The sequence below is a fragment of the Chiloscyllium punctatum genome, chromosome 6 (genome assembly GCF_047496795.1).
Source record: "Chiloscyllium punctatum isolate Juve2018m chromosome 6, sChiPun1.3, whole genome shotgun sequence".
NCBI classification, from domain to species: Eukaryota; Metazoa; Chordata; class Chondrichthyes; order Orectolobiformes; family Hemiscylliidae; genus Chiloscyllium; species Chiloscyllium punctatum.
Window position 1 is genome coordinate 20,101,917 of NC_092744.1, and position 11,866 is coordinate 20,113,782.

The window sequence follows — 11,866 nt, forward strand, 5'->3', positions numbered from 1 at the left end:
GCATCCGAGGGGCAAGAGATTCGATGTTTTGGGCAGGAACCTTCTTTAGGGCTGGGGAAGGGGAAGAAGCTTGATAGATAATCTCAACTCCCTTCCCCTTACCCTTCTCCTGAAGAAGAGTCCTGCCTGAAACATCGACTCTGTTGCTCCTGGGGTGCTCCTTGACCTGCTACACCTATTCCAGCAGAATGCTATATCATCTCTGATTCTCCAGCATTTGCCATCCTCGCTGTCTCCTAGATGTTTGATAAAAACCGAAAGAATTGCAGCTGCTGTAAATCAGGAGCAAAAGCAGAAATTGCTGGAAAAGCTCAACAGTTCTGGCAGCATCTTTGGGAGGGTTACTCGACCAGTAACATATTTCTGATTTTTCTCCACAGATACTGTCAGATTGGTTGAGCTTTTCCAGCAATTTCTGTTTTATTTTGTTGCTGCAGATGTTTGAAATATTTTGTCCTTTTGAATCATCTGAAACAGAGTGGATAGTTTCCATATCCAGAAGTGGCAGGCTTTGGCGCATTCGAGAATTTGCATGAGGCACAACGAACAATGGTTTGACCAGACTTAGCGTGGCCCACAGAATATGAGGACAGCTGAAGGGAGGTGAGGATAGTATTCCTGTTGCTTGCTGGACTTCTAGTTTTGAGGTCCTCAATTCCACTGGAAAATACACCTCAGACTTTCTCCTAGAAGACCACTTCAGAGTTCTGAGGATCTATCGACCTGCACATCTTACACTGTGGGAGGAAACCTGAGCATCCGGTGAAAACTCACGCAGGTATGGGGGGAATGCGTAAACTCAACAGACAGTCGCCCGAAGCTGGAATTGGACCCGGGTCCCTGGTAGCAGTGCTAACCACTGTGTCATCCTAATTGGATTGAAGCAACGCAGTTGACTGCATTTTCAATTATTTTCTTCATGAGTCTCATGTTGATTAAAGTGGTGCTGTGTTTTCGTCAGGGACCAGCCAAGTAATTTTTTTGATGGTCATTAGAGATTGAATTCAGTTTGGTGCTCATTATGGCGTGTTTAATGAAATAGCTAGAACTTATATTAAATCAGTTATCCTCCTGTAAACCGAGAACAAATATTTGCCCTGCCAAAGATGCATTATTCGGTCCTTTTCGTGATGAATTCTGCTCTAGCCTTGGCATGGACCAGTAATGAGCAGACTTGCAAACGTTGGGGTAGGTCTGATTTGCTGGGTCTATCGAAGGATGGAGATGTCATATTAGGTGGAATTTTTGCGATGCATTCTTACCACATTGAGCATCGGCAACTCATGTTCAGCAATCATCCGGAGCCAGCAAAATGCATCAGGTCGGTTCAATAAATTGGAAAATATCTACCCTCATGCTGCTTCACGGGTTTGTATGACTACTTTCTGAATGAATTTGTGAATTTAAGATATTTGGTTTGCTTTACGTTTGCAGCATTGTCCCAAATTGCTTCATTATCAAACAGGTACTTTTGCAATTTATTCAAGGTTGCCACATGGTAATACAGCAATGTATGCACTGCAAGCTCCCACAATTGGGCTTGTGTTCAAAACTCAAAACCCACATTTAGAATTTTGAAATAAAGGCGAAGTGTGGGTTAAGTGCGGGTCTCCTTTTCTTTGAAATACTTCTATTGGACCTGAGAAGGAAGGTGGCGGATCCGCTGAATGACTTATTTGAAATTGAAGACATTGTCAGATCTTTGTATAATGTCAGTTAAGATTTTATGCTCAAGGCTCTGCATTAAAGCATATATTCATTAACTTCCAATTTAGTGGTGTTATCACTGAATTGTAACGAATAATAGCTACATGGTAGTTCTCTCAGAAATAACTGCTATTGTTATTTTTTGTGTATTTTTAAAAGTTTGTTTTTTCACCTTCTCTGCAGCTTTCAGTTCAGACCTTTCCGTTTTGCACTGGCGATGATTTTTGCAGTTGAGGAAATAAATAACGATACAGCTTTACTTCCTGGTGTCATGCTGGGATACCAGCTGTACGATTCTTGTCAGTTGACTCAGTTATCGCTGAAAGCAGCTATGGCGTTTCTGAACAAACCCAAGGCAAACACGCCCTCTGTTCATTGTAAAAACTCTTCCACTGTTTCTGCCATTGTCGCTGATTCTGGATCTACGAGGTCTTTAGCAATAGCACCTTCCATTGGTACCTTCAGAATCCCTATGGTAAGATATGGTGTTCACTAACTCGGTTACAATGTGAATAAAGTTGGATCAACAGTACAAGATATGGTGTTATATGGGTCATTTAATCTATTGTCTTTTGTGCAAAATTTGGAATTTGTTAATCCAAAGGAGACCAAGGTCTGCAGTTACATCGCCTTTAGAATGTTCATTCAGAATGGTAAGACTGTCCAGTACAATTATTGTTGATTGCTCTTTGGCTCGGTATAGCTATAGCTTTATAACAAAGCTATTATTCCTCTTCATCTAAGCTAGTGCTTCAAAAGTTTCATTTCAAAAACTTGGTAATGTACAGAAGTAACCTATAAGAAAGCAAACATTCAAGAATGGTTCTAACAATTGGCAATTTTAGGTTTTTTTTTATTAATTCCTGAGATGCGGGTTGTACTGGCAAAGTCAACATTTGTTTCCAGTCCTAGGTTATCATTGAACTGAATGGCTTCCAGCAACATCTGCAAGACAGGTTTACAGGAAATTATATTACGAGGACCAAAAACAGAAATTGCTGGAAAATCTCAACAGGTCTAGAAACATCTGTGGAGAGAAATCAGCGTTAATGTTTCAGTCCAGTGACCTTTCTTGAGAACAACATTTGAAGTCACATGCAGGATAGATATCAGTGAACTAGACCGGAAATTTTGTTTTACTGCAAGCATAGCTTAATGCTCACCATGACTGGGGTATCTTTATATTCGAAATGTATTCCTGGATTTTATTGACCACTGGTGGCGATGGTGATATGCTGATGATATTCGTACATTACACCTTCACCCTACATAGAACATAGAACAATACAGTGCAGAACAGGCCCTTTGGCCCTCGATGTTGCACCCACCTGTTAACTGTGCATGGTGGCACAGTGGTTAGCACTGCTGCCTCACAGCACTAGAGACCTGGGTTCAATTCCCACCTCAGGCGACTGACTGTGTGGAGTTTGCACATTCTCCCCGGGTCTGCATGGGTTTCCTCTGGGTGCTCCAGTTTCCTCCCACAGTCCAAAGATGTGCAGGTAAGGTGAATTGGCCATACTAAATTGCCCGTAGTGTAAGGTGAAGGGGTAAATGTATGGGTGGGTTGCACTTTGGCAGGTCGGTGTGGACTTGTTGGGTCGAAGGGCCTGTTTCCGCTCTGTAAGTAGTCTAAACTCATCATCCGCCATGTGCTTACCAAGGATTGTTTAAATCTCCCCAACGTGGCTGAGTTAACTGTATTGGCAGGCAGGCATTCCAGGCCCTTACCTCTCTGAGTAAAGAACCTGCCTCTGGCATCTGTCTTAAACTTATCACCCCTCAATTCATAGTTATGCCCCCTCCTACAAGCTGATGTCATCATCCTAGGAAAACGACTTTCACTTTCTACCCTATCTAATCCTCTGATCATCTTGTGTGTCTCTATCAAATCCCCTCTTAGCCTTCTTCTTTCCAATGAGAACAGACCCAAGTTTCTCAGCTTTTCCTTATAAGACCTTCGCTCCAGACCAGGCAGCGTCCTGGTAAATCTCCTCTGCACCTTTTCCAATGCTTCCACATCTTTCCTGTAATGGGGCAACCAGAACTGTACACAATATTCCAAATGCGGCAGCACTAACATTTTATATAGTTGCAGCATGACATTACGGCTCCAGAACTCAATCCGTCTACTAATAAAACCTAACACACCATATGCCTACTTAACAGCACTATCAACCTGGGTGGCAACTTTCAAGGGTCTATGTACATGCATATCCACACTACCAAGAATCTTTCTCTTGACCCAGTATTCTGCCTTCCTGTTATTCTTCCCAAAGTGAATCCTTTGCTCAGATGAAGAGATTCAACAAGTGGTAAATGAATCACATCCTAAATATTTAAACTAACTACTTTATCGGAGCATTGCTTAATTTTTAACCAACCTGTCTCATGATGCTATTGCACTCAATGTACAAGCTGAGATAGTATTTGGTCCACAGGTCTGAACGTTATCACAGCGCCACAAGAACCCGACACCATTTTTCTTTAACGCATCTGCTTGTCAATACTTTGGTGTGTTCTCATCACGAACCATGGTAACTCAATTTACGAGTGATCAGTTCAGCTTTTACCTTAAGTATAAAGTCATTTGCTTTTCAAAACTTTGTGTGTTACCACATTTGTCCATCTTACTACTTAACTGAAACCTTAACCCATTTATTGGAAACAGCCCATTGGCGAAATGAACCCTGCGGTCAGGGGTTTTTATTTAAAAGTGTGCTTTCAATTTTGTTGCATGATTTAAAACAAAAACAGATAATGCTCGCAATACTGGGCAGGTCAAGGACATCTTCTAGATTGGTGGTGCTGGATGGGCACAGCAGTTGCAGTTGTGCCATGCTCTTCCAGCACCACTAATGCAGAATCTGGTTTCCAGCATCTGCAGTCATTGTTTTTACCTAGGTCAAGTATATCTGTCAAGAGAGAAATCGCAGCTTCAAAAATAAGCTAATGTCACACCGAATTCAGCATCGGGATGCTCCACCACGTTTCATTTGTTAAGAGCAGAAAAGCATTCTACAAGAGGCAAAACTGAGAAAAAAAAATACTTACAATTCGTTAAATACTCCTCTGTTATCAATTCTAATGTAAAGGTCAAGGGGCAAAGTGATCAGCCAGAACGCTGTTCCTTGAACTGTTGAAATTAAGGATTTGTCACATTAAAAGGGAAGCAACATAGCATATTAATATAAGGACTACAAAGCCTACCCATCAGCAAACCACAGCATAAATAGAACGCTAAACGATACAATGCAAACATTATGTTAGCAGTTGATATAATTCTAAATTAAACCGGCTTACTGCAGCAAGTGTAACCATGCCTGAGAGACAGTGAGCTTAATTTGCTGCCAGAAGCTGGATGAAATTCTTCAAAATTCTACCTCGCAAACTTGAATTAAAAACCGATAATGTTTAAAATGTTGCTAAAGATAATAGGGGGTAAGCTGAAGAGTAATTTTAAGTTTGGGCAATGGTGTAAACAGGTCATGTAAAATTACTCACATATCCTACACCTTGCTTTTCTTTTTCCTCCATTGACTTCAATGTGAAGGCACAAAACACAAGATCAACAGTGGACCCTCTGTATAATATCAAAGTTAGAAATCGCCCCAGGTCACCAGTGTATATATACAGAGAGAGAGAGAATGTTCATAGACGTCCTTCATGTTAAATTCTGAGGATTGAGCATTATGCGTGGTTGCAGCTAGAAAAAGAAAAAGCAATGCTTGGATTTAATCTTGGGAGTGAATATTTGAATGGGATGTTTTGAAATTATTAAATAAGTTATATATTCTCTGTTTAACAAAGGGCCGCTCCTGGAAGCACTGTACAAGCTGAAATATTTGCACTTCTCCACTGATATGTTTGCCTTGATATCATAAACAACCACCAATTATTATCAAAATGCAATTTTTGTTTTGCTTTATTTGTGGCAGGTTAGTTACTTTTCGACCTGTGCGTGCCTGAGCAACAGAAAGGAATATCCATCATTTTTTCGAACAATACCAAGTGATTACTATCAGGCTAGAGCATTAGCCCAGCTGGTGAAACATTTTGGATGGACCTGGATCGGGACCATTAAGAGCGACAATAACTATGGAAATTTTGGAATGCAAGCATTTGAAGAGGCAGCCCAACAGTTAGGAGTTTGCATAGCCTTTTCCGAGTCGTTTCATATAACACATGCTCGAGAGAAATTACTGAAAACAATTGACACCATAAAAACCTCTTCTGCAAAAGTTATCGTCGCGTTTGTGGGACAATCAAACATGCGTGTGCTACTAAAAGAAATGATTAGACAAAATGTTAGCGACATACAATGGATTGGAAGTGAATCATGGGTTTCCGCATTGATTCTTCCGCAAGAAGAAACTAAAAAGATTGCAACTGGTACAATTGGAGTTGCGATTCGCAAAGTCAATATACCAGGGTTGAGAGACTTCTTAATGAAAGTCCATCCATCCTTGTATCCAGAGAACCTTTTGGTGAAAAGGTTTTGGGAAAGTTGTTTTGGCTGTACTCTAACCGATGGAAACAAAAAAGATTCTCCAAAACCTGAATTGGGGCTGAAAAAATGCACAGGAAGAGAAAATTTACAAAATATCCAAAATGAATTTACAGATGTCTTGCAATACAGAGTGACTTATAACGTGTACAAAGCAACTTATGCGATAGCTCATGCACTTCACAACATGGCATCATGTAAAACTGGGTCAGGGCCTTTCTCCAATGGGAGTTGTGCAAATATTTCAAATTTTCAACCATGGCAGGTGAGAAACATTTTACATAGTTTGATCTCTGTATTTAGAAATAAGGTAAGTATATGTGAATGCATCTTGGGTAGCCCTGACTGCTTGTGAGAAGGTCTGGCATACATAGAAAGACTTAAAGGAGGTTATGATTTCCTAATCCATTGGCTGAAGAAGTGATGTGGTGTTGGGTGGTAAAAAGATGACCTTGACGTTGGTAAAATAATAGGCTTTACAGAGGTCGGTTCATAAGTAAGGGCGTTCGTAAGTCGGACGTTTGTAACCCGGGCATTCGTATCCCGGGGAAAGGCCGTACATCCAATGCGGTCAAATGTATGGTTGAAAGTTTGCAATTAATGTAAATAAGTTCTCATTATGTATTTTCTGTTTAAAGTTGCTATATTATATGAGAACAGTGAATTTCATAACCAAGATCGGAGAAAAAGTTTATTTTGATGAAAATGGAGACCCTGTCGCTACATATGATATTGTAAACTGGCAACCAAATGCCCTCGGTGATATCGACATTGTAAATATTGGGCTCTATGATGCATCAGCTGGTTCCGGAGAAGAATTTTCAATAACAGAAGGGGCGATTGTTTGGAGTGGTGGTCAGAAATTGGTAAGATTTGTGGGGAACCATGCCTTTTCTAAAATGCCTTATTTTTAATTTAAATTTCCGTTCTCTGAAACTGAAAAGCAAACTGATGATTGTTGTATCAAATAGGCAAAGTGCCCGCTACTGCCCTTTCCCAACATGGCATAAATTGCAACTTATCAAGCACTTTTAAACAGAAAATATCTGCTCACCAATTTGAAAATTGTTTAATTTGATCAACCCAGATTGTAAGATCAGAGATATTTTATTTCCTCCCACTTTCAACAGCAGAATTTCTTTGCACATAACTGATGTAATTAAAAATGTGAAAGAAAAATGTGCAGATGCAGAATGAGTTATCAATGCACCTGTGTCTTAAAATACATTGCATAAATGAATGAATGTAGGAGCAAAGACGTAACGTCTAAGCATAGGTTTACAAGAAATCTGAGGGAGCAATGGATACATTAGTTGTGTGACAAGGAACATGGTGGTTCATATTCATCTTGACCACAAACACATTTCTGCTGCAATAATGCCAAGCAATGACCATCTCCAACAGGAGAGGATCTATTCATCTCCCCTTGCTATTCAATCGCATCAGCATCACTGAATCCGAAACCGTCAACATCTTAGGGGATACCATTTACAAAAAGGTGAGTGGGACTAATCATATAATGTTGTAGTTTCAAGAGGATACCAGATGCTAGGAAAGCCGCAATAGGTAACTCACCTCGAGTCTCCAAACATAACCACCACGTACAGGACACAGGTCAGGACTGTGATCAAATCATCCCACTTGCCTTGATGAGTGCAGTTCTGTTAACACTGCAGAAGCTTGAAGCTATACAGGAAAAAACAGCCCACTTGCTTTGCATCAAATCCAAAATATTCACTTCCTCTACCATAGATGCTCAGTAGCAACACCAACAAGAAACACTACAGAAATTCAACAATGCTGTTTGGGAAGCCCCTTTCAAATTCATGCTCATTTCCAAGTAGAAGAACATTGGCAACAAATCCATGGGTCACCATCACCTGCTATACCCTCTGGCAGCCACTTACAATCCTGACTTTGAAATATATCTCAGTTCCCCCTTTCTGACATTATGGCCACAATATCGATAGCAAATGAATTTCAACATTTCAGAAAGGCAGGTCAAAGCCAATTAGAGATGGACAATTAATGTTGGGCTAGTCAACAACAACCATATCGCAAGAATGAATGAAGAAAACATTTTTATCTCTGAATCTGGTTTTCACTTTGGCCATTAAATGGTATTACTGCAAATTGATTCTGATTTTTTTTTAGTTGTTTTCCCTATTTCCTTCTTCAATAAAATAAAAGCTCCCAGAATACATCCATGATGTCAAAACAAGAATCTGAATTCATCAAAAGTGTCCTGGCTCTGCAACTGCAAACCTATTCCAAGCACTTTATTGGGACATGATGAGGTCACAAACGCTGATAGTATTTCAAAAATTACAGTCTGAACAAACGTAACAGAAATAGGTCTTTTTATGTTACCAGAGTGAATGTTGTACATTTGCCACATGGAATTACTAACATTTCTTCACCATTGTATTCATATTCTTAATGAGGTACCTAAAGCTGTTTGTTCTGAAAGCTGCCACCAAGGAACAAGAAAAGCAGGAAGAAAAGGACAACCCATTTGCTGTTTTGATTGTATACAATGTGCACAAGGTGAAATTAGTAACACAACTGGTAAGGATACACCATCGCCAAAGGTATTGTTTCTCAAACTAGATGCCTTCATTGCTCAGGTTTTAAGATTCTTCGTGTAATGACAATGTCTTGTGTTGCTTCTTAGATTCCATTCAATGTATAAAATGTCCATTGGAATTCAAATCTAATGAAAGGCGGGATCAGTGCATTCCAAAAGAAATTGTGTTTCTTTCCTTTTTCGAGACAATGGGAATCATTTTGGTGACACTGGCGCTTACTGGAGCCTGCACCACTGTTGCTGTACTTGCAATATTCTACATCTACCGACACACTCCAATTGTTAAAGCTAATAATTCTGAGTTAAGCTTCCTTCTTCTTTTTGCCCTGACACTTTGTTTTTTGTGTTCAATTACATTCATTGGGACACCTTCAGTTTGGTCTTGTATGCTCTGCCACGTAGTGTTTGGTATTAGTTTTGTTCTTTGCATTTCTTGTGTATTGAGTAAAACAATTGTCGTGGTAATGGCGTTCAAAGCAACCTTTCCCAGCAATAATATGATGAAGTGGTTTGGACCAAGACAACAACGGCTGATCGTTTACATCCTCACACTGGTACAATGTGCAATATGTACTACCTGGTTAATTGCATTTCCACCTTATCCATTGAAAAACACTAGTCACTCTCATGAGATAATCGTGTTTGAATGCAATATAGGATCTTCATTAGCCTTCTACAGTGTACTCGGTTATATTGGATTTCTATCCTGTGTGTGTTTTGTGGTTGCTTTTCTGGCTCGACAGCTTCCAGATAACTTCAATGAAGCGAAACACATAACGTTTAGCATGCTTATCTTTTGTGCAGTTTGGATAACTTTCATTCCAGCTTACATAAGTTCACCAGGGAAATATGCTGTTGTGGTTGAAGTATTTGCTATTTTGGCTTCCAGCTTTGGTCTACTTATTTGCATTTTTACTCCAAAATGTTATATTATTCTGTTGAAGAAAGAAAACAATACAAAGAGGAACATGATGGGCTCAGTGGCTTCCAAAAAAAGCTTTGAAAATGTTCAAAAATGAGATGCAGATATTTTAGTAGATAATTACTTTGCCATAATAATAGTGAATAGCAATATTGTACCAGCACTCATTTTACACAATCGATCAAAGCCGCAATGACCTGTAGTATGTGCAGTTTTGAAGTTTGGCTGATAATTTTGACTAGTTTACACATCTGCCCAGCATTTCATTTACATGTAACCTCAAGGCAGAGGAACCTCAATTATCAAGCATTCAATTGTCTAAACTTTGGATTATCCAAACAATATGGCAAGATCCCGATGCTTGGCTAAACTGTTTTATCCGGCATTCGATAATCCATCGTTTGATTATCCGAACAATGTACTCCCCAGCTATGTCATTTGGATAATTGAGGTTCCTCTTGTGATCAGAATTGAATGGTGTGTAACCTAAATTTATTGAAAGATGGATCAAAGTTACTTTTTGTTTCCTAATCGTGACTTGAACTTCTTTATTGCATGGAGATTCCATTTGGACCTTGCTTTATCTAAGAATAAAAGTTCAGTTGTGAAACTTGGTCTATTCAAATGTCCAAATGGATTGCTCACATCATTTTCACAAAGCACTTTAATAAATCTGCCATCACTGTGCAAAATTGACATTAACCAGGGTCACTGGTGGGAGGGTGGAATGATGGTTGTGGTTGAAAGAGGGAAGATTTTGGAAATTTTGCATTCACCATGTTGGTGGTATTGTTGAAAACTGAATAGTTGGCCTTTTTCAGAATTAGCTTCCTATACATATTCCAAATGAGGTCACGAATAATTATCTTCTCCCATTCTAAATGATGACGTATCTGTAAAATGCACTCACTAACCAGCAGGCATTTTAAGCTTATTTAAATAATATGTACCATATGTTTAATCGAAACATCTTTGTGTATTTTCTCGCTGAGATGCTGTAATCTACTGCTGCATTGAATTCCCAAAATGCATTAAGTGGGCTGACATAATCAAAGGTTACTACATAAGCTCATTGTTTTTGGACTCATATGTTAACACGAATATATGATTGGATAACTAACAGGAATCATGAAGGTTGCTCAAAGAAAGTGTTTAGAATACTTTCCTTTATTGAGCAGAGTATGGAGTACAGGTTTTGGGCGGTCATGTTGCGGCTATACATGACATTGGTTAGGCCACTGTTGGAATATTGCATGCTGTTCTGGTCTCCTTCCTATTGGAAAGATGTTGTGAAACTTGAAAGGGTTCAGAAAATATTTACAAGGATGTTGTCAGGGTTGGAGGATCTGAGCCATAGGGAGAAGTTGAATAGGCTAGGGCTGTTTTCCCTGGAGCATTGGAGGCTGAGGGGTGACCTTCTGGAGGTTTATAAAATCATGAGGGGCTTGGATAGAGTAAATTGACAAGGTCTTTTCCCCAAGATGGGGAAGACCAGAACTAGAGGACATAGGCTTAGGGTGAGAGGTGAGAGATATAAAAGAGACCTTGGGGCAACGTTTTCATGCAAACAGTGGTACGTGTATGAAATGAGCTGCCAGAGGAAGTGGTGGAAGTTAGTACAATTGCAACATTTAGAAGGCATCTGGGTAGGTATATGAGTACGAAGGGTTTGGAGGGATATGGGCTGGGTCCTGCCAGGTGGGCCTAGATTGGGTTGGGATATCTGGTCGGCATGGACAGGTTGGACTGAAGGGTCTGTTTCCGAGCTGTACATCTCTATGACTCTATATTGGTGCCTTAGTGGATGTCAGGTGGTCCAGCTGATGCAATTCCTTTATCTCATTGATTAATGCAAATCAGTGATTTGCTAAGACATTTCAAAGGGCAGTAAAGAATTAACCACATCCTGGTCAATAGTTTTCTTTTCTTAAAGGACTTCTGTGAAAAAGATTAGTTAATTTTTTGACTATTACTTCCAGGTTTTGTGCAGTTCAGATTTCAGCTTCAACAGTGGTGGGACACCCAGTTCCCAATGCATTACCTGGGTATTTGGAATTGGCAGGCCTGCTGTAATACTGCTGGGTGATCACCTCCACCCAAATCAGTTTAAGTTAACTTTATAGTTATTTTAATCAATCTGCTC

At 39.7% G+C, this 11,866-nt stretch overlaps 1 protein-coding gene across 1 annotated transcript; it reads left to right on the plus strand.

The window, feature by feature from the left end:
• Window positions 1–1,220: 1,220 nt before the first annotated feature.
• LOC140478607 (extracellular calcium-sensing receptor-like) lies at window positions 1,221–9,820 on the plus strand. The gene is made up of 6 exons (XM_072571826.1): window positions 1,221–1,321; window positions 1,891–2,182; window positions 5,646–6,479; window positions 6,853–7,080; window positions 8,659–8,782; window positions 8,889–9,820. Exons 1-6 carry the CDS (start codon window positions 1,251–1,253, stop codon window positions 9,818–9,820), a joined length of 2,481 nt encoding a protein of 826 aa, XP_072427927.1. The 5' UTR covers window positions 1,221–1,250.
• Window positions 9,821–11,866: the final 2,046 nt, after the last annotated feature.

Bases quoted from the DNA above. Each gene is read 5' to 3' on its own strand.
- LOC140478607 (XM_072571826.1), top strand. From the start codon at position 1,251: ATGCATTCTTACCACATTGAGCATCGGCAACTCATGTTCAGCAATCAT. The intron at 2,183-5,645 runs GTAAGATATGGT...TATTTGTGGCAG, and splicing joins GTACCTTCAGAATCCCTATG to GTTAGTTACTTTTCGACCTG. The intron at 7,081-8,658 runs GTAAGATTTGTG...ATTCTTAATGAG, and splicing joins GGAGTGGTGGTCAGAAATTG to GTACCTAAAGCTGTTTGTTC.